At 42.5% G+C, this 27,875-nt stretch overlaps 1 protein-coding gene across 1 annotated transcript; it reads right to left on the reverse strand.

Moving 5' to 3' along the window:
- Window positions 1-6,413: 6,413 nt before the first annotated feature.
- Window positions 6,414-12,548, reverse strand: PTX4 (pentraxin 4). The gene is made up of 3 exons (XM_044304820.1): window positions 12,289-12,548; window positions 8,777-9,758; window positions 6,414-7,600 (listed from the first exon to the last, which is right to left on the reverse strand). Exons 1-3 carry the CDS (start codon window positions 12,430-12,432, stop codon window positions 6,960-6,962), a joined length of 1,767 nt encoding a protein of 588 aa, XP_044160755.1. The 5' UTR covers window positions 12,433-12,548; the 3' UTR covers window positions 6,414-6,959.
- Between the last annotated feature and the right edge of the window lie 15,327 nt (window positions 12,549-27,875).

Below are 27,875 nucleotides of genomic sequence, written 5' to 3' on the forward strand. Positions count from 1 at the left end.
CTCACCTGTGACAAGTAACAGGTGTGGGCAATATAAAAGTCACACCTAAAACCAGATAAAAAGGGGAGAAGACGTCTCAATCTTTGCCTTGTATGGAGAACAGAAAGAGGAGAAGACATTAGACAACTGTCTGAGGACTTGAGGAGAACCAAAATTGTGGAAAAATATCAACAATCTTCAACAGTTCCAAAAAAATTCAAGCTGTGGTGCAGGCTCATGGTGCACCGGTGTCAGCTACGCCAGGAGGACCCCACTGCTGACACAGAGACAAAAAAGCTAGTCTGCAGAAGATCCTTCTGGGAAAACGTCTTGTGGACAGATGAGACCAAGATAGAGCTTTTTGGTAAAGCACATCTACTGTTTACCGAAAACAGAATGAGGCCTACAAAGAAAAGAACACAGTACCTACAGTGAAATATGGTGGAGCTTCAAAGATGTTTTGGGGTTGTTTTGCTGCCTCTGGCACTGGGCGCCTTGACTATGTGCAAGGCATCATGAAATCTGAAGATTGGATTCTGGGTGGCAGTGAAGGGCCCAGTGTAAGAAAGCTGGGTTTGCGTCCTAGGTCATGGGTCTTCCAGCAGAACAATGACTCCAAACATACTTCAAGAAACACCCAGAAATGGATGGGAACAAAGCGCTGGAGAGTTCAGAAGTGGGCAGCAATGAGTCCGGATCTAAATCCCATTGAACACCTGTGGAGAGATCTTATAATTGCTGTTGTGAGAAGGTGGCCTTCAAATGTGAAGGCCTGGAGACCTGGAGCAGTTTGCAAGAGAAGAGTGGTCCAAAATTCCAGTTGAGAAGTGCAAGAAGCTTGTTGATGGTTATAGGAAGCGTCCGATTTCAGTTATTTCTTCCAAAGGGTGTGCATCAAAAATATTAAGTTGAGGGTGCAGCCCATTTTTGGAATTTTGCGTGAAATTATATAATTTTTGGCTAATTTTTCTCAGTTTTTTTGTGTTCCAATACACACAAAGAAAATAAACGTATATAATAAAACGTGTAATTGCAATAATTTTCTGGAAGAAATACTTCATTTGCTGAAAAAAGTTTCAGGGGTACAAACACTTTCAGCCCGTTCTTCGGTGCACTGAGGGCCGTAGTAATGAGATTTTTGTAAAAATGTGTCATAGAAAGGAATTAGGAAATTACTTCTGCATAGATTGGGGCATTAGCGAGCAGAATGGTGCGGGGCTTAAGGTTTTAATGTCACTTTCTTTGCCAATATATGTGAGGGGGTGTGGATTAGGTTACACATTTTACACCTTGGCAAGACGCTGCAGAAGTCCTCATCATCCACTTCATCTTCCTCCACATTTCGTCCTGATCTTTCTGGAGTTTCCTGAACTGAAGCCATAATTCAACCAGACCGATGTGCATCCGGGGCGCAGCCTGTAATAGAGTGGAATGCAGCTCTGTAACCTGGAGCTATAGGAGGGGTCTGCAGAGCTGTAACCTGGAGCTACAGGAGGGGCCTGCAGAGCTGTAACCTGGAGCTACAGGATGGGTCTGCAGAGCTGTAACCTGGAGCTAGAGAAGTGGTCTGCAGAGCTGTAACCTGGAGCTAGAGGAAGGCTCTGCAGAGCTGTAACCTGGTGCTAGGAGAGGGGTCTGCAGAGCTGTAACATGGAGCTAGAGAAGTGGTCTGCAGAGCTGTAACCTGGAGCTAGAGCAGTGGTCTGCAGAGCTGTAACCTGGAGCTAGTGGATGGGTCTGCAGAGCTGTAACCTGGAGCTAGAGCAGTGGTCTGCAGAGCTGTAACCTGGAGCTAGGAGAGGGGTCTGCAGAGCTGTAACCTGGAGCTAGAGGAGGGGTATGCAGAGCTGTAACCTGGAGCGAGAGGGGGGTCTGAAGAGCTGTAACCTGGAGCTAGAGGAGGGGTCTGCAGAGCTGTAAACTGAAGCTACAGGAGGGGTCTGCAGAGCTGTAACCTGGAGCTACAGGAGGGGCATGCAAAGCTGTAACCTGGAGCTAGAGGAGGGGTCTGCAGAGCTGTAACCTGGAGCTAGAGGAGGGGTCTTCAGAGCTGTAACCTGGAGCTAGAGGAGGGGTCTGCAGAGCTGTAACCTGGAGCGAGAGGGGGGTCTGCAGAGCTGTAACCTGGAGCTAGAGGAGGGGTCTGCAGAGCTGTAACCTGGAGCGAGAGGGGGGGGTCTGCAGAGCTGTAACCTGGAGCTACAGGAGGGGTCTGCAGAGCTGTAACCTGGAGCTAGAGAAGTGGTCTGCAGAGCTGTAACCTGGAGCTAGAGGAAGGCTCTGCAGAGCTGTAACCTGGTGCTAGGAGAGGGGTCTGCAGAGCTGTAAACTAGAGCTAGAGGTGGGTTCTGCAGAGCTGTAACCTGGAGCTAGAGGAAGGGTCTACAGAGCTGTAACCTGGAGCTCGAGGAGGTATCTGCAATACTGTAACCTGGAGCTAGAAGAGAGGTCTGCAGAGCTGTAACCTGGAGCTAGAGGAGGGGTTTGCAGGGCTGTAACCTGGAGCGAGAGGAGGGGTCTGCAGAGCTGTAACCTGGAGCGAGAGGAGGGGTCTGCAGAGCTGTAACCTGGAGCGAGAGGAGGGGTCTGCAGAGCTGTAACCTGGAGCGAGAGGGGGGTCTGCAGAGCTGTAACCTGGAGCGAGAGGGGGGGTCTGCAGAGCTGTAACCTGGAGCGAGAGGAGGGGTCTGCAGAGCTGTAACATGGAGCGAGAGGAGGGGTCTGCAAAGCTGTAACCTGGAGCTAGAGGAGGGGTCTGCAGAGCTGTAAACTGGAGCTACAGGAGGGGTCTGCAGAGCTGTAACCTGGAGCCAGAGGAGTGGTCTGCAGAGCTGTAACTTGAATCTAGAGGATAAGTCTGCAGAGCTGTAACCTGGAGCTAGAGGAGGGGTCTGCAGAGCTGTAACCTGGAGCTATAGGAGGGGTCTGCAGAGCTGTAACCTGGAGCTAGTGGAGGGGTCCACAGAGCTGTAACCTGGAGCTAGAGGAGGGGTCTGCAGAGCTGTAACCTGGAGCTAGAGGAGAGGTCTGCAGAGCTGTAACCTGGAGCTAGAGGAGAGGTCTGCAGAGCTGTAAACTGTAGCTAGAGGAAGGCTCTGCAGAGCTGTAACCTGGAGCTAGAGGAGGGGTCTACAGAGCTGTAACCTGGAGCTCGAGGAGGTATCTGCAATACTGTAACCTGGAGCTAGAGGAGAGGTCTGCAGAGCTGTAAACTGTAGCTAGAGGTGGGTTCTGCAGAGCTGTAACCTGGAGCTAGAGGAGGGGTCTACAGAGCTGTAACCTGGAGCTCGAGGAGGTATCTGCAATACTGTAACCTGGAGCTAGAAGAGAGGTCTGCAGAGCTCTAACCTGGAGCTAGAGGAGGGGTTTGCAGGGCTGTAACCTGGAGCGAGAGGAGGGGTCTGCAGAGCTGTAACCTGGAGCGAGAGGGGGGTCTGCAGAGCTGTAACCTGGAGCGAGAGGGGGGGTCTGCAGAGCTGTAACCTGGAGCGAGAGGAGGGGTCTGCAAAGCTGTAACCTGGAGCTAGAGGAGGGGTCTGCAGAGCTGTAAACTGGAGCTACAGGAGGGGTCTGCAGAGCTGTAACCTGGAGCCAGAGGAGTGGTCTGCAGAGCTGTAACTTGAATCTAGAGGATAAGTCTGCAGAGCTGTAACCTGGAGCTAGAGGAGGGGTCTGCAGAGCTGTAACCTGGAGCTATAGGAGGGGTCTGCAGAGCTGTAACCTGGAGCTAGTGGATGGGTCCACAGAGCTGTAACCTGGAGCTAGAGGAGGGGTCTGCAGAGCTGTAACCAGGAGCTAGTGGATGGATCCACAGAGCTGTAACCTGGAGCTAGAGGAGAGGTCTGCAGAGCTGTAACCTGGAGCTAGAGGAAGGCTCTGCAGAGCTGTAACCTGGTGCTAGGAGAGGGGTCTGCAGAGCTGTAAACTGTAGCTAGAGGAAGGCTCTGCAGAGCTGTAACCTGGTGCTAGGAGAGGGGTCTGCAGAGCTGTAAACTAGAGCTAGAGGTGGGTTCTGCAGAGCTGTAACCTGGAGCTAGAGGAGGGGTCTACAGAGCTGTAACCTGGAGCTCGAGGAGGGGTCTGCAGAGCTGTAACCTGGAGCGAGAGGAGGGGTCTGCAGATCTGTAACCTTGAGCTAGAGGGAGGTCTGCAGAACTGCAACTTGGTGCTAGAGGAGGGGTCTGCAGAGCTGTAACCTGGAGCCAGTGGATGGGTCTGCAGAGCTGCAACCTGAAGCTAAAGAGAGGTCTGCAGAGCTGCAACTTGGTGCTAGAGGAGGGGTCTGCAGAGCTGTAACTTGGAGCTAGACAGCAGTTTGTTGCCCAATGAAACATGTTGCAGCTCTCTAATAGACCTTATGTTTCAATTTGCTATTATCTTCAAGATATCTGTTTGCTGTCAGTAAATGGAAGCTTTGTAATTTACAGGCCTTCACAATTTATGGTTTGCTGCAATTCTATCCAGCTTAGACAAGCCTCTGTGAACTTCACTCATCAACAACACAAATCTCCTGCCCTGATAGTTTGTTACAATGTATCAGTACAGACAAACTTTATCAATCTTGAGTCCAGTCAGGTATAGGTGTATATATAGCATGTCAGTGACATTAAGGGTGCCCACACTATAACCTCCCACCCCCAACCAAACCATATCCCAGTGCAAGATCTCTATGATGGTTTGCCAAGCATTGCATCCCATGTATAGTACTGCTGACCCTTTATGTGCTGCAAGAGACCTTTTGGTATAAACTCTGCTGCCCACTAGTATGTAGGAGACCTCATGTTCTAGTTATGCAAGATATGAAAAGTCTGGAACTACCATGAAATGTGTGCTTCTCACCTGTTGGATAAGCTCCAACCTCCATCCTTGGAAGCTTGGATGGTTCACCACTCGAAGAGCCTGGTCAACTTCTTTCCTGATGTCCTCATCCAAAAAGTCCATATTTAGCAGCGGCCACCCAACATCCCCACAAGACGAGCCACAGACTAGACACGAGAGAATGACAACCAGATTCCTCCAGGAGTCCATGTCGGCTTCTGAACCAGCCTGGTCTTGTAAAAAAAGATTTCTTCATGGCCGAGAACAGTACTGGAGTAAGATGTAACCCGAGCACCTCCTCAATGCTTGTTATTCTTGAGTTATTTAAAGGTCTCCTCACAGTTGGGATAACTGAGCATATGGCACAGTAAAACTTCACTACACTTGGGTAAACTTTCTCCAAACATCCAGTCTTTAGTTCCTGAAAGGGGTCAAGTGGTCATAAATCAGAGAATATCCACCAGTTCATGAGTTTGTCATCTTGAAAACATCATACTTATGTTTGTGGAGATGTTGTGAGTTACTGCCCCATGTAAGGCTAGATCTGGACCATGACTCCACTGAGAAGACCTAACCCACTCAAGAGGAGTGATGGAACCTTGGTGCAACTTTTTTCTTCTCCTCATGGAGATCAATGGAAAATTCTAAATCCTTTGCACCAAAGTTGTCATCTGCTGCAATTTCTGGTGACTGATGAGTTGGAACTCCGTGCATTAATGCCCACCAGAGTCACAGTTCACATATCATCATCTAGTCCCAGCCTTAAAGCCTCAAGGTAGCACTGAGATTATGCCGGGGAAGAGGGATGACAAGCTATTGCTTCAGGTTATCCCTGCAGGGAGTCCACCACTATTGGATAGTCTCACAGGATCTTAGTGGTAGGTAATGGGCTGTTGGTTTGGACCATACATTGACTATTTCATGGCAAGAGTCCAAAAGACACCTTATAATTAGGGTCTGGGGATCCACGACCCTAACACAGTGCAGAGGTTTGCAACATTTGCCTGAACTAGATATCTGGTGGTCATAACCTTCCCTTGATGGTCAAGTGGGGGTTGACCTAGTATCCTTCCCTTCCATATTGCACTGCAGTGCTCACCCGACAATATATAAACATATATAGGACGTTTTCTGAGCAAAGCTTTGGTGTCAGTCTTCAATATTTTGTAGGCCACCAAAGTGATGACCACTAACCTCAGTTTCAGCGTTTCTCTATGTATGTTGTACGAATGGAATCAAATAGGAAGACTATCCATCTCTAGACGTAGTGGAACACACAGAGGCACCTCTGTAACATCTCACTCCAGCTGAGGGCACCAGATCCATGGTCAGGATAGGGGAGGAGATTCAGCCAAGACAGGAAGTAGACAGGGAATACTGCTCATGTGTGTACAGAGACTGGGCGTGCAGATCAGTCAGAGCCAAAGCCCAGGTACCAGAGCAGACAGATTGGAGAACCAGAGGAGAAGTTACAGCCTCAAGAGCATTAAAATACTTTCTTACGCAATTCTTAAATATCAGTTGAAGAATTAGTAATTATATTCTTAGCATAGGTAGAGCACACATACTAGAATATACATACATGTACCATACATATTAAGTGACACACGTGGCAGTTGCACAGTATACACGGGTTCTGCAGGATGTTTAAAGGTCACTGTGTCCGATAAAGAGAGCATATAACAAGTTCTACACAGCAATCTACTGGTTTTTGATCAAAATGATTTTGGTCTCATATTCATGGACATATTATGGCTCTGTAGGACCTCTGTAGAGGTCTACAAGGATTTCTGTGAGGCCCTATTGTGGTATGCAGCATTGGACAGCATATGCTTTGGGTGGAAGGTGAGGGCCCTCCAGAGGAAAGTACTCTAAGAACCTACACTATCATTAGGACCAATAGACTATGTGTTAACAACCCTAATAGTTAATGGGTCCTAGAGTCATTTGAGGACCTTATGGGCCATGTGGTGGCCAGTCATCGGAGGATCTTCTTTGGGGCCAGTCTGACACTCATTTTGACTGGCTAAATATACTAATATATTTTTGATTATTGGTCACTACTGGTGGGTTTGAATAGGTGGTGTAACATGCCCATAGCGGTCCCATAAATAATTGTCCAATATGGAGGCAATCCTCTATTAACACAGCATTATGGAAGTCTACAGACAGTGCTCCAGACAGGTACAGTCCACCCGCTCCACTGAACCATGAAGCGAGGAGGCATCAGCAATGGTTAAGATGGTACCTCTTGGCAAGCCTTTACCAGTGGCAATACCAGAGACTTCTCCAGGTGTTAAAGCTCTATTCCACATTGCAAATCCTGCCAAGTGTCCAACGAAAGCTTCCGAGCTGTCAAAGCCACCACCCAATGTGTCCTGTTCTTGGCCAAGAACTAAAGATCCTCCAGGAGGGATCTCATAACCTTTCTGGAATTTGGAGCCAATAGCAATTAACCTGCGGTCAACATAGAACCAGTATTTGCCTTGGATGGAGGACCAGATGAAGCAGGTGTGGTGCCAACTGCCATCTGCCAGTGGGACAAGCGGCAGTTCTCGGAAAGCCGGGTCTCCAATGACAAAGTGAAGAGAGTCATAGGTGGCACCATGTCTGCCATGAAGAACCAGCTTGTTGTCGTTCTCTTCTGTTGCATATGAAAGGATGGTGCCTACGTAGCTTACATTAGTCTTCACCCAGCTGCAGATGGAGAGTTCATGCAAGGGTTCCCTCAATCCCTTACCGAATGTTGCGAAGTTCTCCGTGGAAGAATTGGGGAAAATGAGCATAGAATCCACGTTACAGACTGCAACGAAAAACAAGAACATGTTGTGATCATACAGTATACGTACATATACACAGGACATACATATACCTTCAGGGGTGCAGCTGAAATTTAAAAAAACAGAGGCCCACTGGCACCCATCAGATTGTGTTTCTGCTATAACTGGGGCCTAGGAAGTGTACATTAGGTCAGACTACTGGTCTGGGGCCTTCATTTTTGGGTTTGGCCTGTACATGGAGGGGTCTAGTCTGTGGTCTGAAATAATTTTTTTTCTCTGGTCTGAGGTCTTCATTTTTGGTCTGGTCTGTAAATGGAGGAGTCTGGTCTGGGGTATGAACTCCGATAAAGAGAACATATCACAAGTTCTACACAGCAACCTACTGGTTTTTGATCAAAATGATTTTGGCCTCATATTTTTGCTATGGTCTGGGGTCTTCACCTTTGGGTCTGGTTTGGGGCCTGAACATTTTTTATTTTTTTTTGCTCGTGTCTGGAGGTTTTAATTTTTACATCTAGTCTGAAAATGGAGGGGTCTGGTCTAAATTTGTATTTATTTTTTTAATCTGGTCTGTTTAAAGTTTTTAATTGATTTTGTAATTTATTTTAGGGTCTGAGTGAATTAATTTAGGGTTATGGGTTCTGAATCTTTTGCTGTATGGCACCCAGAAATTGTAGATGGTAGAGATGCATATACATCTCTGATCTTTGCACTAGATGGCAGCACATATAACTCATTTTAGCGCCTGTGTCTGTGCTTAAATCAGTGAAAAGGTGTCAGTGTGTCCGTTTTTTGCTGTACGTGTGCCATCCTTGTTTCACTGACTCGGCACAGCTGAAAAATTATTTTCAAAGCATCTCTTCCTAATAATCAGTGAAACACGGATTAAACACAAATGGCATCTGTGGTTTTCATGGACACAGACTATAATAGGTGTGATGGATTAGTGAATACGGACAAATTAGAGCATGCATCTGTGCTAAAACACGGACCCATGGACCGTGGTAAAAAAGTGATGTGTGAATACACACATTAAAATTAATGGGGACGTGTGCTGTCCATGGAGAACACAGACGTGTGGATGAGGCTTAAGTCCGGGTTCTCACAGATCCCACCAGCCTCACCAACATGGTACCTAAAGAGACAGGATACATGACCCCTGATGTCTGACATCCACTGACTACATTTGATAATCTTACGTGTTGCTGGGACCTTGGTGGTCTTCTCTTCTGGTTCTGGGGCCTCTGTGACTTGTGGTGGCTTCCTTGTACTTTGTACATTTGGAGCTTTGATCCCTCCAGGAGGACTGTCATCCTTGGTAACATTTCCTCTTAAGGCTGAAATCTGGATGACATTACTAGTGATGTGGTCATCCGTCTCCTGGTCTTCATACTGGGTAGTTTTGTGGTTCTGGTGCGGGGCCAGTGTCACACTTGGTGGTGCCCTTGTAGTTTGGAGACGAGTTGTCTTTTCCTTGGTTGGACCGAGCGTCCTGGTCTCCTCTCTATGTTGAGCTGCCATGGGGGACATCTTACCGATGGTGGTCATCAGGTCTTCTTGCAACTTTTTCATCTGATTATGTTTGCCCTGGAGCTTTACCATGCGTTGTTGGGCAGTTTTAGGTTCAGAGTCGGTCTGTGATGGAACCTCTTGTCTGGTTTCAGGGGTCCGGTTCATCACTTGTGGTGCCATCAAAGCACTTGGTGGCATGATCTCATTTTGGTGCATATTCTGCAACTCCATCTCCAAATCCACTATTTTGCCTCCTTGTCTTTCCACAGACTCGCGGAGCATCTCCATCCCCTTCTGTAACGCGCTCTTGTCCTTCACCAGCTGGTAGATGATCCTCTTCTGGCCGCTGAGGGCCGACGTCAGGTTGGCCACAGTGACGTCTCGAACTTTGTTCTCTTTGTTTAGCTGCTTGTTTCTCTCTGCCACGGCCTGTTCCAGGGTGGAGAACTTCAAGTCCAACTTTTTGGTTTTCTTCTGAATCTTTTTCAGCCAGAATTTGATGCCATTTAGCTCGGCCTGCGTCACCTCGTTGGTGGCGTTGAAGTTTTCGGCCAGTGATTGCTGCTGGTTGTGAATATGATGGAAGCGGGCGTCAATGTTGTAAGAAATGTTGTAGTTTTCAGCGATTCCTTGTAGACGGGTCAAGGTGACGTCCTGAAAGCGACGAAACTGCAAAGAGACACATTGTGGATTATTTGGCGAACTCCATAAACAATCTGTGACATCAGAATCTAATAGTGCAGGAGCTTATAATAGTGCAGCATCTGATATCAGTCACATAGATAGATGGAAATGTCTCTGGACATATTTGACAGGGGGGAACCGCTGTGCACCGCTGTTCCCCTGCTTACCGCCGCGGTCCCGGGCGCAGTGTTCAGCGGTGATCTGCTGCCAGTGTTTCCTTTCAGCCCTGGCCACTTGTTTCCTGCAGCATTTACTTAAGGGCCGTCGCCCGTTACTTCCTGTATTTTATGGGTTAGATCATGTGACCTCGCTGACCAATCCTAGCCCTCCTGCACATATATAAGTGGCTAAGCCCTCTTCCCAGATGCCTCACTGTCAAGGTCCTTGTGTCCTGCTAAGGCTCCTGATATCCGCTTGTGTTCCTGACTCGTATCTGTGTTCCTGGACTCTGCTACCTGTTAGATCCCTGCCTGCTTGCCTTGACTCTCCTGTTGCAGACCCAGATTGCCTGACCTGCACCTGTGCCGCCTGCCCTGATCTATTACCCGTCTGACTTCGCCTTTGCCTCATCCTTCGGTCCTGCACTGTTGCTCCTGGTTACGACTTGGCCTGCTGGCAATGCTTGTACCTCTGGTACCTTTCTCCGGTACCTCTTGATCCACCTGGACCAGCTGCCTCGGGTGCCAATCCTCCTCAAGAGGTAGCGACCTGGTGTTCCCCTCTGGAAAGCCTATCCCCACCATCAGTGGTACTGTGAAGAATGAGGGGTTCACATATACAACGCCCTTAGAGGAGTTAGGACACGTGGCACAGTGGGTTCACACCCGCTGGTTCGTGACATCCCAGTTGCCCCATTGAACAATGAATATAGCCTAAAATGGCTGATAACAGAGAACAATAGAAGACAGACACCTGCACAGCAAATGCATATGACGGCTCGCAAGGAAACGTTTGAATGCCGCTTTATTCCTTTGAAAGTAAAACCAGGCGACCATAAATCACTGCTGACCATCAGCACAGTGCCAGGCAGGTGCTGCAGCTTTCTCAGGCTGCAGATGACACTTCTGTCAGCAACCACCAGGAGGAAAAGGCTTCATGAGACTGTCTGTGTGACCTGGGATTGGTTAACACTCATAGATCCACAGGTAATAGAGTGTGAGCTCTGCAGACACTGAACCAGAAGGGAATGTGCAGCTTTGAAGCAGGCATAATTGAGCTCACAGCTCTGGAGTATAATACAGGATGTAACTCAGGATCAGTACAGGATATGTAATGTATGTACACAGTGACTGCACCAGCAGAATAGTGAGTGCAGCTCTGGAGTATAATACAGGATGTAACTCAGGATCAGTACAAGATAAGTAATGTAATGTATGTACACAGTGACTGTACCAGCAGAATAGTGAGTGCAGCTCTGGAGTATAATACAGGATGTAACTCAGGATCAGTACAGGATAAGTAATGTAATGTATGTACACAGTGACTGCACCAGCAGAATAGTGAGTGCAGCTCTGGGGTATAATACAGGATGTAACTCAGGATCAGTACAGGATAAGTAATGTATGTACACAGTGACTCCACCAGCAGAATAGTGAGTGCAGCTCTGGAGTATAATACAGGATGTAACTCAGGATCAGTACAGGATAAGTAATGTAATGTATGTACACAGTGACTGCATCTGCAGAATAGTGAGTGCAGCTCTGGAGTATAATACAGGATGTAACTCAGGATCAGTACAGGATAAGTAATGTAATGTATGTACACAGTGACTGCACCTGCAGAATAGTGAGTGCAGCTCTGGAGTATAATACAGGATGTAACTCAGGATCAGTACAGGATAAGTAATGTAATGTATGTACACAGTGACTGCACCTGCAGAATAGTGAGTGCAGCTCTGGAGCATAATACAGGATGTAACTCAGGATCAGTACAGGATAAGTAATGTAATGTATATACACAGTGACTCCACCAGCAGAATAGTGAGTGCAGCTCCGGAGTATAATACAGGATGTAACTCAGGATCTGTACAGGATAAGTAATGTATGTACACAGTGACTGCACCAGCAGAATAGTGAGTGCAGCTCTGGAGTATAATACAGGATGTAACTCAGGATCAGTACAGGATAAGTAATGTATGTACACAGTGACTGCACCAGCAGAATAGTGAGTGCAGCTCTGGAGTATAATACAGGATGTAACTCAGGATCAGTACAGGATAAGTAATGTATGTACACAGTGACTGCACCAGCAGAATAGTGAGTGCAGCTCTGGAGTATAATACAGGATGTAACTCAGGATCAGTACAGGATAAGTAATGTAATGTATGTACACAGTGACTGCACCAGCAGAATAGTGAGCGCAGCTCTGGAGTATAATACAGGATGTAACTCAGGATCAGTACAGGATAAGTAATGTATGTACACAGTGACTGCACCAGCAGAATAGTGAGTGCAGCTCTGCAGTATAATACAGGACCATAATAAATCAGCACTTATTGCTTATCTTTCTGTCTCACCTGCTCCTCCAACCGTCTAAAACGTTCAAAGAAAGGCTTCCTCTGTTCTAGAAGACGGGTCTGTTCCATGAAGACGCCTGGAAGACACAGGACGAAGAAAACCAATAGTGATCTGCACATGTTGCCACCTGACCCCATCATCATTATCTCCGGAGAATTTTCTTTTTTGTGTTCAGTGTACTCTCCTGTGACCGCTTTTTGATGCTCCTCTTCTTTGTCTTTATTGTATCATCCCTTTAATTCCTTGTATTTTATCCTGATTTTTCTCCCCTCTCACGTGCGTCTCTGCTGAGCTGTCCCCTCTAGTCCTCCGCTCCTCACTCCTAACTTCTTCTCTCTTCTATTCCCCCCCCCCCCCCCCCCCACTGCCTCCATCCACAAATAGATGAGTTTTGCAGACACCAGGACTATTCCTAATGAGCCAATTTTAGCCACTAGAAGAGGCTCCAGAAAAAAGTGATATTTATGGGAGACTAAGAAAGTGACTGCGGTATGTCAGACTTATTTCTGTCTTTTACAGACACCAAGATCTCAGTTCCATCTCTGCCTGAAGTGGATACACAAGAACCTGGAGAATAGATGACAATACATAATGCATCCAAATATATATTATACCGCACCCTCCTCTATACCTAAAACCTATCTGACCAGTCTTATCCATAGTGGGCAGTATTATAGTAGTTATATTCCTGTACATAGGAGCAGTATTATAGTAGTTATATTCTTGTACATAGGAGCAGTATTATAGTAGTTATATTCTTGTACATAGGAGGCAGTATTATAGTAGTTATATTCTTGTACATAGGAGCAGTATTATAGTAGTTATATTCTTGTACATAGGAGCAGTATTATAGTAGTTATATTCTTGTACATAGGAGCAGTATTATAGTAGCTATATTCTTGTACATAGGAGCAGTATTATAGTAGTGATATTCTTGTACATAGGAGGCAGTATTATAGTAGTTATATTCTTGTACATAGGAGGCAGTATTATAGTAGTTATATTCTTGTACATAGGAGGCAGTATTATAGTAGTTATATTCTTGTACATGGGAGCAGTATTATAGTAGGTATATTCTTGTACATAGGAGCAGTATTATAGTAGTTATATTCTTGTACATAGGAGCAGTATTATAGTAGTTATATTCTTATACATAGGAGGCAGTATTATAGTAGTTATATTCTTGTACATAGGAGCAGTATTATAGTAGTTATATTCTTGTACATAGGAGCAGTATTATAGTAGTTATATTCTTGTACATAGGAGCAGTATTATAGTAGTTATATTCTTGTACATAGGAGCAGTATTATAGTAGTTATATTCTTGTACATAGGAGCAGTATTATAGTAGTTATATTCCTGTACATAGGAGCAGTATTATAGTAGTTATATTCTTGTACATAGGAGGCAGTATTATAGTAGTTATATTCTTGTACATAGGAGCAGTATTATAGTAGTTATATTCTTGTACATAGGAGCAGTATTATAGCAGTTATATTCTTGTACATAGGAGCAGTATTATAGTAGTTATATTCCTGTACATAGGAGCAGTATTATAGTAGTTATATTCTTGTACATAGGAGGCAGTATTATAGTAGTTATATTCTTGTACATAGGAGCAGTATTATAGTAGTTATATTCTTGTACATAGGAGCAGTATTATAGTAGTTACATTCTTGTACATAGGAGGCAGTATTATAGTAGTTATATTCTTGTACATAGGAGCAGTATTATAGTAGTTATATTCTTGTACATAGGAGCAGTATTATAGTAGTTATAGTCTTGTACATAGGAGCAGTATTATAGTAGTCATATTCTTGTACATAGGAGCAGTATTATAGTAGTTATATTCTTGTACATAGGAGGCAGTATTATAGTAGTTATATTCCTGTACATAGGAGCAGTATTATAGTAGTTATATTCTTGTACATAGGAGGCAGTATTATAGTAGTTATATTCTTGTACATAGCAGCAGTATTATAGTAGTTATATTCTTGTATATAGGAGGCAGTATTATAGTAGTTATATTCTTGTATATAGGAGGCAGTATTATAGTAGTTATATTCTTGTATATAGGAGGCAGTATTATAGCAGTTATATTCTTGTATATAAGGGGCAGTATGAAGAAAAAGGTGTGGAATCCAGCTCCATAAAACAGGTGTTTCTTTATTTCATGCGGTTAAAAACTCCAGCACTTAGTGCACAATGAATAGTCTGCGCGTTTCAGACTATAAGATACCAGTCCTTACTCATGACAAACATCACATATACTTCCTGCTCGCTATGTACTATTATCCCCCCAACCCTCATTAGTTGGGATGTCACATGATCATCAAAGCATGGAAGTAATTACAAACAAAACAGAAATTTCCCAAACAAAAACTCCACAAAAAATTAAATTATATATATAATAATCTACCTAAAAACTAATCTATGTGCAATGGACATATGTGCTATCAGTGATATTGCCAGTGGGGGAGCAGGTTCCTAGTTGAAACATCCAAAATGCTTCTCTATTGTAAAGCTTTCTGTGATCCCCCCTTCTTTCAGGTGTGGTAACCCTTTCCACCCCTTGGACCATTAGCGCTGACGTATCATCCACATGCGTTAGTGCAAAATGCAGGCTCGCCGCAGAGACATTAGGAGTCTTGTAGTGCGGCACATCCCAAACATGTTTGCGTATTCGAGCTTTACTAGAATTGGTTGTACAGCCCACATATCGCAACAAGCAGACGGTGCGCGTAATCACATAAACGGCAAACTTGGTGTTGCAGTTTATGTAAGATTTTACCCCATAACCTCTACCATTTGCAGCAGACTGGCCGATCTTGGTGGTGCTCATGTGGCCACGTTTGTAGTTACCTTTGACTGAAAGGTAGGATATTCCGGAACATACTGGGGCTGATCATCTGCCCTATAGTGGGGGCTTTGGGGGCCACACATTTTATGCCTCCTGTTATCAATCAGGTCCACTCCTTATCATAATTTAGGACCGGAAGATGCTCTTTGATGATTTTACATATGTCCGCGTACTCTTCGCTATATTTGGTACAAAGGTCACCGTGTTTTGTCTCTCATTATCCTTGTTTTACTTGGATCCTGTAAGGTAAAAAGCAAAAACTCCTCTTGCAAAAACGCCTCATTATTGGCGCAGTTGCGCCTCGCTCGTACTATTTTCCCCTTAGGAATATTGCGAATCCCATGTGGGGGATGACGGGAGGTAGCTAGGAGAATGGTGTTGCCCGCCGTGTCCTTCCTGTAAGTATGTAAATACTCTAGATCTTGCAGTATCGACCTCTCGAACGTAAATCCAAAAAATTGACGGATGACATTTCATAGTTTACACTAAAAGAAAAAGTCGTCGATGTAACGCCCATTCCAGCGTATATCTTAAAAAAAATGATGTGTGTCGATGAGGAGAAAGCGCCTCTCCCGCCATGCCATAAGAAATATTGGCAATGGAGGGAGAGAACTTGGCCCCCATACATACAGTAATTATGTTGCCACTTAAAATTGGATTGTAAAACCGAGCTGGTGTCCTTTAAATAACCTGAGATCGGGGAACCAAGGGCTGGAGCAGGGAATCAACCCATTCAGAGCCTATCCCAGCCACAATAGGTCTCATGGGGGGTGGGAATATCCCCTTATGGACTTTCGGGAGGGAATGAAAATGATAAATAATTGGATGCTCAACATATATGTAAGCCACTTCTTTTTTTACTCAAGATCCCTAACTCAGAACCTTTGGATAAGATCTGAAGCATCTCAAAATGTTAGAGGATTCAACTACCTATGTTTCATTAAAGGAGTTCTCAGGGCTTTTAATATTGATGACCTATCCTCAGGATATCAGATCGGCACCCCCACCGATCAGCTGTTTGTAGAGGAGGCGCGCGCCCTGCCAGCGCCGCCTCCTCTTCACTGTTTACCTTCTCGCCGTCGCCTCTGCAGCGGTCAGCAGGTGCAATTACACCCAAGCCGTCCCATTTATTTCAATAGGACGGATCGTTCCCATACAAGTGTGTGGGGACGGTTAGGTGTAATTGCACCTGCTGACCGCTGCAGGGGAGACGGCGAGAAGGTAAACAGTGAAGAGGAGGCGGCGCTGGCACGGCGCGCGCCTCCTCTTCAAACAGCTGATCGGTGGGGGTGCCGATCTGATATCCTGAGGATAGGTCATCAATATTAAAAGCCCTGAGAACTCCTTTAATGAAACATAGGTAGTTGAATCCTCTAACATTTTTTGGACCTGCCTCTTATAGATAGAGCCGTCCATCACTACAACCGCTCCCCCTTTGTCCGCTTCTTTAATGACCAGATCAGATCTCCCAGTAGTTCCTGTAGTCCATTGTACTCTTCGGTGGACATATTCTTCTTTTTCCCCCCCCTCTTACCCGTGTGGGCTGAACCTCCCTGAAATTTGCCCGCCTCGACTCTATCATGTAACAAACAAAGGTCTTTTTCTATCAAGTCCTGGAAGCCGTCCAGAGCAGGAGACCTAGACTGGATGGGATCGAAATCCCTATTACTTGCTACATTAACCCGTGCATGGTCGTCCTGCTCCGACCGCAATTCCTGGAGATGGCAAACTTGAACCAAATCCTCAAAAACCATAGAACCATCATTGTCTGCTGAATAACTCCAAACTCTACTACCAATGTCATTTATTAAGCTGAAATACGCCTATATTTGCCATATTTTAGGCGACTTCTGCCTGCTTACGCTGGGTCTAAAAAAGTGGGCTCGGAGAAGAGAGATGGGCCAGTAAGCCCGTCTCATTTTCCATTTTCTCCGCCTGGTTTAGGCCTTTCATACATACAGCAGTTTTACTAATGTCAGTAATGACTGACGCCGCTATTCTGATGATCATTTTAAGCGACTCCTTTCACATTACGTTACGTAAATGCCATTGATAAAATTGAGAGTAATTGTGGATTGTCTGTCACACTGTTGCCATCTTGTGGAGGTTTGCTGAAATTACAGCTATCATTGTGAATAGTCGTTTTTTTGTATCCCTTATGTCGTCATTGACAGTAATATATTCATTAGCTGTGAAAGCCTTCAGAGAATCCAGGTAGCCTGCGAATGGCGCCCTGGGGGACATTCCTAGAGCAGAAGGTCGAGGGATCTTGCATTTACATTGTTGGTCAACTGTGCAGTTTATTGTGAGATTTTACTTTAATTTAAAGGGCTTCTGTCACCCCACTAAAGTCATGTTTTTTTTCAAAATCTGGCGCCTGCACCATACCGGTCTTCAGTCGGCGCAGGCGCACTGAGAGGAGGACGCTCGCTCGGCCTCTCCATCCTCAATGCGCCGATGACGTCACATCTACACCCGGCGCAGGCGCACTGAGGAAGGAGCGGCCGAGCGAGCGTCCTCCCCTCAGTGCGCCTGCGCCAACTGAAGACTGGTACGGCGCAGGCGCCAGATTTTGAATGCAGACAGGGCCAGCAGAGAATGAGCGCGTTCGCTGGCCCTATCAATCAACAAAAGGAGGAGGCGTCTTTATGAGAGGAGGATGCGGCTGCTGCCAGCAAGTAACCGCCCTACTCGCTGGTAGAGAGCTCATTTGCATATTATAAAAGTCTGTTTTTTACATTATCTACTGAACCAAAATGATTAATAACATGATGTATTGATATATCGCAGTATAGGGATTATAAGTACCCCCCAAAAAAATGACTTTAGTGGGGTGACAGAAGCTCTTTAACCTTCTCAGGACCGCTGGCCCTGTTGTTCCTCCCGGACGCGCCGGCGCGTCATCTCGCGAGAGGCAAGATTTCCTGTGAATACGCGCACACAGGAGCAGAAGGTAAACCAGTGGATCTACAGCCTGCCAGCGGCGATCATTCACTGGCAGGCTGTAGATGCGATTTTTAACCCCTAACAGGTATATTAGACGCTGTTTTGATAACAGCGTCTAATATACCTGCTACCTGGTCCTCTGGTGGTCCCTTTTGCTTGTTTCGACCACCAGAGGACACAGGTAGGTCAGTAATAAGTAGCACCACACTACACTACACCTCCCCCACCCGTCACTTATTAACCCCTTATTAACCCCTGATCACCCCCCTGTAAGGCTCCATTCAGACGTCCGTATGTGTTTTGCGGATCCGTGTCACATTTCTCCCCCTCCATGTCGCATTCCTCCCCCTCCATGTGACAGTTCTCCCCATACATGTCACATCAACCCTATGTCACATTTCAACCCCCATGTCACATTTCTCCCCCTCCATGTCACATTCCTCCCCCCATGTCACATCACCCCCATGTCACATTTCTCCCCCTCCATGTGATAGTTCTCCCCCTCCATGTCACATCACCCCCCATGTCACATTTCTCCCCCTCCATGTCACATCACCCCCCATGTCACATTTCTCCCCATCCATGTCACTTTTCAAACCCCTCCATGTCACATTCCTCCCCCCATGTCACATTTCTCCCCCCCATGTCACATTCCTCCCCCCATGTCACATTTCCCCCCCCCTCTATTATTGTTATGTAAAAATAAACATTACGCTCACCTGGCCCTGGTCCCGTCTGCAGCAGCTCGCCTTCTCCTCTGTGTGGTCCTGGTATCTCCTCTCTGGGCTCCCGACAAGACTTTGAGAACCTTTCCCACTCAGCCAATCAGTGGCCGCAGCTGTGTCACATGTCACGCCAGTGATTGGCTGAGTGGGAAAGGTCCTCAAACAACTTGTCGGGACTTGGGAGCCCAGAGAGAAGAAATCAGGACCACCACACAGAGGAGAACAGCCACAGGCGGCGTGCGGCGTGCAAGTGATTAACAAAAAATATAAAAAGTTTCATTTTTTCGCCCCCCCCCTTCTCTGCACCCTAAGGCAGCCGCTTGGTCTGCCTTATTATAAAAAAAACTAAGAGGGGCAGTGAACTAAGTAAAACATGAAACTTTATTAATTATAGGGAGATAAAACCAGCCCCTACAGACAAACAACATGTACACCATACACAGAGGTACACTGATAGGATGGCGGGTACACAGAGGCGCCAAACCCGTCTAGGTGTACTGTGTATGGTGGGCAAGACCACTGGTGGTAGGTCGGGTACGGCTATGTTGAGGAAGGTAAACTAGCCCTGTTGCCTCCCTACTTGGCCTGGTCCGACCCTACTAGGTAATCCACGGGACGGGATTTGGACTGCCTGTACTCTCCCTGTGTCTAGGGCCTCGTTAGGGTCATTTACACAGGACGAGAGTTCCAGTCGGGGCCACCCCTTGCGGGGCTTTTTTGGACCCCGTCCCGTGGATTACCTAGTAGGGTCGGACCAGGCCAAGTAGGGAGGCAACAGGGCTAGTTTACCTTCCTCAACATAGCCGTACCCGACCTACCACCAGTGGTCTTGCCCACCATACACAGTACACCTAGACGGGTTTGGCGCCTCTGTGTACCCGCCATCCTATCAGTGTACCTCTGTGTATGGTGTACATGTTGTTTGTCTGTAGGGGCTGGTTTTATCTCCCTATAATTAATAAAGTTTCATGTTTTACTTAGTTCACTGCCCCTCTTAGTTTTTTTCTGATTGTCATTTGAGCAGTATTCAGGGAGGCACTATTGCCTGCCCCTGTCTGACCATCGCCATTTTTGTAATCTGCCTTATTATAGCACCGGGCCTGCAGGCAAGTCTCTAGGACTGGTGGAAGAGGGCCTGAGACTGAGTGGGAGCACCGCAGATGAGTCGGGAATGCTCAGTGCGGTACCCACCGCGCCACCAAACAGCACAGTGACTACGTTTGACCCCTTCCATAGGCTGTAACGACCATGGTCATGGTCGTGACTCCTGAACCGCATGCTGTTGCCTGCGGTCTCGTTTGGTTGTGTCAACCACAGGTGAGGGCCGCTTATATGTTGCCTCACTTGTGGTTGCCTCTGGCAACATGTCCTTATGATGTATGTGGCAGTATAGCAGCCTGAGCTGGTGCTAGGCAGCTTGCTGCAATGTGCATGCGGTTGCACCTGGCAACCTGTCTTCGTTAGGTGTGTCTTTTGTATGTCTGGTGTGCACAGGGTTTTAGTTATGTGTGCACTTTCCCCTTTAAGTGGCTGTCTTCCCTTCCCTGGTGTGAGAAGGGTTAATTCCCTTCCTAGTCTGTGAGCGCTGGGTGTGTCTGCGTGGGTGTGGCTACATGGGCCATTTAGCCTTAGTTGAGACCTGATGTCTGAGGGGTACTCCAGCCTTGTAGTAAGCTGGAGGCACCCTCCTGGTCTCTAATAGTGTTGAGCGCGAATATTCGAATATCGAATTTTTTTCGCGAATATCGGCACTTCGCTAATTCGCGAATATTTCGAATATAGTGATATAAATTCGATATTTCGAATATTCGTTTTTTTTTTTGTTTTTTTTTATTTTTTATTGTTATATTTTTTTCTTTCCCACTTCCCTAAAGTTGTTCTTACCTGTCCTTTGGATTCCTGGCTTCCTGGCTGCTCCAGTCAGTGCCCGTTGCCGCTTCTGCCGACTTCCATGCTCATGGAGCGTCCCCATCACCATGGGAACATCTCCATATACTAGAATGTACTGTCGGATTTGAGAATTACGTTAAAATCGCAATTCGATTTTTTCAAGTTATAATAATCGAATTTCGATTTTAACTTAGCACTGCTATATGCCATATTAGGCTAACTAATATGGAATATAGCAGTGCTAAGTTAAAATCGAAATTCGATTATTATAACTTGAAAAAATCGAATTGCGATTTCAATAGGAGAGTAGCCTTTAAGTTAAAATCGAAATTCGATTATTTAAATCGCATATTAATCGCGATAACAAGAATAATGACGAATATTCGATTTCGACGAATATAAAACGAATATTCTATCGAATATTCGCGAATTTCGTCGAAATCGAATATGGCACCTGCCGCTCATCACTAGTCTCTAAAGCCATCTGCCAGTGAGGGCCACCCTTGTGGTCATAAAATGTTATATGTGGTGTGCAGTTGATGTTCTTTTCTCTTTCATATTTTATGCACCTATGGATCAGGGTTCCTGTGTGTGTGCTGTGTCCATTTATGTTTGGGTGTGGACACTAGCTTGTATTGCACGGGATCCAGTCAGTGTGTCTGTGGCAGGTAGGTGTGGAAGTACTCTTCATCCTTCTGCCATATCCATAGGCTGTTCATGTTCCTATCCCCTTGCAGCTTGGCCACTTTAGACTCCTGTTTCTCCGTGTCCAGGACGAACGGGCTTTCTACCCAGCTCCTAGCTCAGGGATCTGCGGAGGGTGAGTAGGGATCCGAGGTTCCTGAGCATGAGCCCTCCTACCTTCAAGGTCGGCTCATGTAGCTAGGAGTCAGGGTCAGATTAGGGAAGCTCTAGGAGGTGACCTGCTCCCTAATTCTGTGGTCCTGGCCAAGTAGCGACCTACCATCTTCTGGCATCGCACGACTCAGGGTTTTCCCCATCCTCAGCCGTGACATAGGCAGACTGACTGATAACAGGTTTGAAGACCCCTGTGATGCTAAATACAGGACACACCTTAGTGTAATATGTCCCTGTGATCTAATATTGTTCAATCTTTTCTAGGAAACCATAATTTTTATTCAGACCAGTTTTATTACTTTGCTTTTTTGAAAGTATTTTGTTGAACCAGAATTCAAAAGCAAAGTTTGATTTCCATTAGCCAATTTTCAGGAAATTTTTATTTGTTACTTTTGTGAGTTTTAGGTGATTTCAGTGACTACTGTGGGTTTTTCTTTCTTAAAGGAAAGGTACCAACAATTTTGTCCATGTGTAGTTATATTCTTGTACATAGGAGGCAGTATTATAGTAGTTATATTCTTGTACATAGGAGGCAGTATTATAGTAGTTTATATTCTTGTACATAGGAGGCAGTATTATAGTAGTTATATTCTTGTACATAGGAGCAGTATTATAGTAGTTATATTCTTGTACATAGGAGCAGTATTATAGTAGTTTATATTCTTGTACATAGGAGCAGTATTATAGTAGTTATATTCTTGTACATAGGAGGCAGTATTATAGTAGTTATATTCTTGTACATAGCAGCAGTATTATAGTAGTTATATTCTTGTACATAGGAGCGGTATTATAGTAGTTATATTCCTGTACATAGGAGCAGTATTATAGTAGTTATATTCTTGTACATAGGAGCAGTATTATAGTAGTTATATTCTTGTACATAGGAGCAGTATTATAGTAGTTATATTCCTGTACATAGGAGGCAGTATTATAGTAGTTATATTCCTGTACATAGGAGGCAGTATTATAGTAGTTATATTCTTGTACATAGGAGCAGTATTATAGCAGTTATATTATTGTACATAGGAGGCAGTATTACAGTAGTTATATTCTTGTACATAGGAGGCAGTATTATAGTAGTTATATTATTGTACATAGGAGCAGTATTATAGTAGTTATATTCTTGTGCATAGGGGCAGTATTATAGTAGTTATATTCCTGTACATAGGAGGCAGTATTATAGTAGTTATATTATTGTACATAGGAGGCAGTATTATAGTTGTTATATTCTTGTACCTAGGAGGCAGTATTATAGTAGTTATATTCTTGTACCTAGGAGCAGTATTATAGTAGTTATATTCTTGTACATAGGAGCAGTATTATAGTAGTTATATCCTTGTACATAGGAGCAGTATTATAGTAGTTATATTCTTGTACATAGGAGGCAGTATTATAGTAGTTATATTCTTGTACATAGGAGGCAGTATTATAGCAGTTATATTCTTGTACATGGGAGCAGTATTATAGTAGTTATATTCCTGTACATAGGAGGCAGTATTATAGTAGTTATATTCCTGTACATAGGAGGCAGATTATAGTAGTATATTCTTGTACATAGGTATAGTAGTTATATTCTTGTACATAGGAGCAGTATTATAGTAGTTATATTCTTGTACATAGGAGCAGTATTATAGTAGTTATATTCTTGTACATAGGAGCAGTATTATAGTAGTTATATTCTTGTACATAGGAGCAGTATTATAGTAGTTATATTCTTGTACATAGGAGCAGTATTATAGTAGTTATATTCTTGTACATAGGAGCAGTATTATAGTAGTTATATTCTTGTACATAGGAGGCAGTATTATAGTAGTTATATTCTTGTACATAGGAGGCAGTATTATAGTAGTTATATTCTTGTACATAGGAGCAGTATTATAGTAGTTATATTCTTGTACATAGGAGCAGTATTATAGTAGTTATATTCTTGTACATAGGAGCAGTATTATAGTAGTTATATTCTTGTACATAGGAGCAGTATTATAGTAGTTATATTCTTGTACATAGGAGGCAGTATTATAGTAGTTATATTCTTGTACATAGGAGCAGTATTATAGTAGTTATATTCTTGTACATAGGAGCAGTATTATAGTAGTTATATTCTTGTACATAGGAGCAGTATTATAGTAGTTATATTCTTGTACATAGGAGCAGTATTATAGTAGTTATATTCTTGTACATAGGAGCAGTATTATAGTAGTTATATTCTTGTACATAGGAGCAGTATTATAGTAGTTATATTCTTGTACATAGGAGCAGTATTATAGTAGTTATATTCTTGTACATAGGAGCAGTATTATAGTAGTTATATTCTTGTACATAGGAGCAGTATTATAGTAGTTATATTCTTGTACATAGGAGCAGTATTATAGTAGTTATATTCTTGTACATAGGAGCAGTATTATAGTAGTTATATTCTTGTACATAGGAGCAGTATTATAGTAGTTATATTCTTGTACATAGGAGCAGTATTATAGTAGTTATATTCTTGTACATAGGAGCAGTATTATAGTAGTTATATTCTTGTACATAGGAGCAGTATTATAGTAGTTATATTCTTGTACATAGGAGCAGTATTATAGTAGTTATATTCTTGTACATAGGAGCAGTATTATAGTAGTTATATTCTTGTACATAGGAGCAGTATTATAGTAGTTATATTCTTGTACATAGGAGCAGTATTATAGTAGTTATATTCTTGTACATAGGAGCAGTATTATAGTAGTTATATTCTTGTACATAGGAGCAGTATTATAGTAGTTATATTCTTGTACATAGGAGCAGTATTATAGTAGTTATATTCTTGTACATAGGAGCAGTATTATAGTAGTTATATTCTTGTACATAGGAGCAGTATTATAGTAGTTATATTCTTGTACATAGGAGCAGTATTATAGTAGTTATATTCTTGTACATAGGAGCAGTATTATAGTAGTTATATTCTTGTACATAGGAGCAGTATTATAGTAGTTATATTCTTGTACATAGGAGCAGTATTATAGTAGTTATATTCTTGTACATAGGAGCAGTATTATAGTAGTTATATTCTTGTACATAGGAGCAGTATTATAGTAGTTATATTCTTGTACATAGGAGCAGTATTATAGTAGTTATATTCTTGTACATAGGAGCAGTATTATAGTAGTTATATTCTTGTACATAGGAGCAGTATTATAGTAGTTATATTCTTGTACATAGGAGCAGTATTATAGTAGTTATATTCTTGTACATAGGAGCAGTATTATAGTAGTTATATTCTTGTACATAGGAGCAGTATTATAGTAGTTATATTCTTGTACATAGGAGCAGTATTATAGTAGTTATATTCTTGTACATAGGAGGCAGTATTATAGTAGTTATATTCTTGTACATAGGAGGCAGTATTATAGTAGTTATATTCTTGTACATAGGAGCAGTATTATAGTAGTTATATTCTTGTACATAGGAGCAGTATTATAGTAGTTATATTCTTGTACATAGGAGCAGTATTATAGTAGTTATATTCTTGTACATAGGAGCAGTATTATAGTAGTTATATTCTTGTACATAGGAGCAGTATTATAGTAGTTATATTCTTGTACATAGGAGCAGTATTATAGTAGTTATATTCTTGTACATAGGAGCAGTATTATAGTAGTTATATTCTTGTACATAGGAGCAGTATTATAGTAGTTATATTCTTGTACATAGGAGCAGTATTATAGTAGTTATATTCTTGTACATAGGAGCAGTATTATAGTAGTTATATTCTTGTACATAGGAGCAGTATTATAGTAGTTATATTCTTGTACATAGGAGCAGTATTATAGTAGTTATATTCTTGTACATAGGAGCAGTATTATAGTAGTTATATTCTTGTACATAGGAGCAGTATTATAGTAGTTATATTCTTGTACATAGGAGCAGTATTATAGTAGTTATATTCTTGTACATAGGAGCAGTATTATAGTAGTTATATTCTTGTACATAGGAGCAGTATTATAGTAGTTATATTCTTGTACATAGGAGGCAGTATTATAGTAGTTATATTCTTGTACATAGGAGGCAGTATTATAGTAGTTATATTCTTGTACATAGGAGCAGTATTATAGTAGTTATATTCTTGTACATAGGAGCAGTATTATAGTAGTTATATTCTTGTACATAGGAGCAGTATTATAGTAGTTATATTCTTGTACATAGGAGCAGTATTATAGTAGTTATATTCTTGTACATAGGAGCAGTATTATAGTAGTTATATTCTTGTACATAGGAGCAGTATTATAGTAGTTATATTCTTGTACATAGGAGCAGTATTATAGTAGTTATATTCTTGTACATAGGAGCAGTATTATAGTAGTTATATTCTTGTACATAGGAGCAGTATTATAGTAGTTATATTCTTGTACATAGGAGCAGTATTATAGTAGTTATATTCTTGTACATAGGAGCAGTATTATAGTAGTTATATTCTTGTACATAGGAGCAGTATTATAGTAGTTATATTCTTGTACATAGGAGCAGTATTATAGTAGTTATATTCTTGTACATAGGAGCAGTATTATAGTAGTTATATTCTTGTACATAGGAGCAGTATTATAGTAGTTATATTCTTGTACATAGGAGCAGTATTATAGTAGTTATATTCTTGTACATAGGAGCAGTATTATAGTAGTTATATTCTTGTACATAGGAGGCAGTATTATAGTAGTTATATTCTTGTACATAGGAGCAGTATTATAGTAGTTATATTCTTGTACATAGGAGGCAGTATTATAGTAGTTATATTCTTGTACATAGGAGCAGTATTATAGTAGTTATATTCTTGTACATAGGAGGCAGTATTATAGTAGTTATATTCTTGTACATAGGAGCAGTATTATAGTAGTTATATTCTTGTACATAGGAGCAGTATTATAGTAGTTATATTCTTGTACATAGGAGCAGTATTATAGTAGTTATATTCTTGTACATAGGAGCAGTATTATAGTAGTTATATTCTTGTACATAGGAGCAGTATTATAGTAGTTATATTCTTGTACATAGGAGCAGTATTATAGTAGTTATATTCTTGTACATAGGAGGCAGTATTATAGTAGTTATATTCTTGTACATAGGAGGCAGTATTATAGTAGTTATATTCTTGTACATAGGAGCAGTATTATAGTAGTTATATTCTTGTACATAGGAGCAGTATTATAGTAGTTATATTCTTGTACATAGGAGGCAGTATTATAGTAGTTATATTCTTGTACATAGGAGGCAGTATTATAGTAGTTATATTCTTGTACATAGGAGCAGTATTATAGTAGTTATATTCTTGTACATAGGAGCAGTATTATAGTAGTTATATTCTTGTACATAGGAGCAGTATTATAGTAGTTATATTCTTGTACATAGGAGCAGTATTATAGTAGTTATATTCTTGTACATAGGAGGCAGTATTATAGTAGTTATATTCTTGTACATAGGAGCAGTATTATAGTAGTTATATTCTTGTACATAGGAGCAGTATTATAGTAGTTATATTCTTGTACATAGGAGCAGTATTATAGTAGTTATATTCTTGTACATAGGAGGCAGTATTATAGTAGTTATATTCTTGTACATAGGAGCAGTATTATAGTAGTTATATTCTTGTACATAGGAGCAGTATTATAGTAGTTATATTCTTGTACATAGGAGCAGTATTATAGTAGTTATATTCTTGTACATAGGAGGCAGTATTATAGTAGTTATATTCTTGTACATAGGAGCAGTATTATAGTAGTTATATTCTTGTACATAGGAGCAGTATTATAGTAGTTATATTCTTGTACATAGGAGGCAGTATTATAGTAGTTATATTCTTGTACATAGGAGGCAGTATTATAGCAGTTATATTCTTGTACATAGGAGCAGTATTATAGTAGTTATATTCCTGTACATAGGAGGCAGTATTATAGTAGTTATATTCCTGTACATAGGAGGCAGTATTATAGTAGTTATATTCTTGTACATAGGAGCAGTATTATAGTAGTTATATTCCTGTACATAGGAGGCAGTATTATAGTAGTTATATTCTTGTACATAGGAGGCAGTATTATAGTTGTTATATTCTTGTACATAGGAGCAGTATTATAGTAGTTATATTCTTGTACATAGGAGCAGTATTATAGTAGTTATATTCTTGTACATAGGAGCAGTATTATAGTAGTTATATTCTTGTACATAGGAGCAGTATTATAGTAGTTATATTCCTGTACATAGGAGGCAGTATTATAGTTGTTATATTCTTGTACATAGGAGTTTTAACTGGACCTTTAAATGAAATGTAATATAACTCGTAA

Source organism: Bufo gargarizans, chromosome 8, assembly GCF_014858855.1.
Source record: "Bufo gargarizans isolate SCDJY-AF-19 chromosome 8, ASM1485885v1, whole genome shotgun sequence".
NCBI classification, from domain to species: Eukaryota; Metazoa; Chordata; class Amphibia; order Anura; family Bufonidae; genus Bufo; species Bufo gargarizans.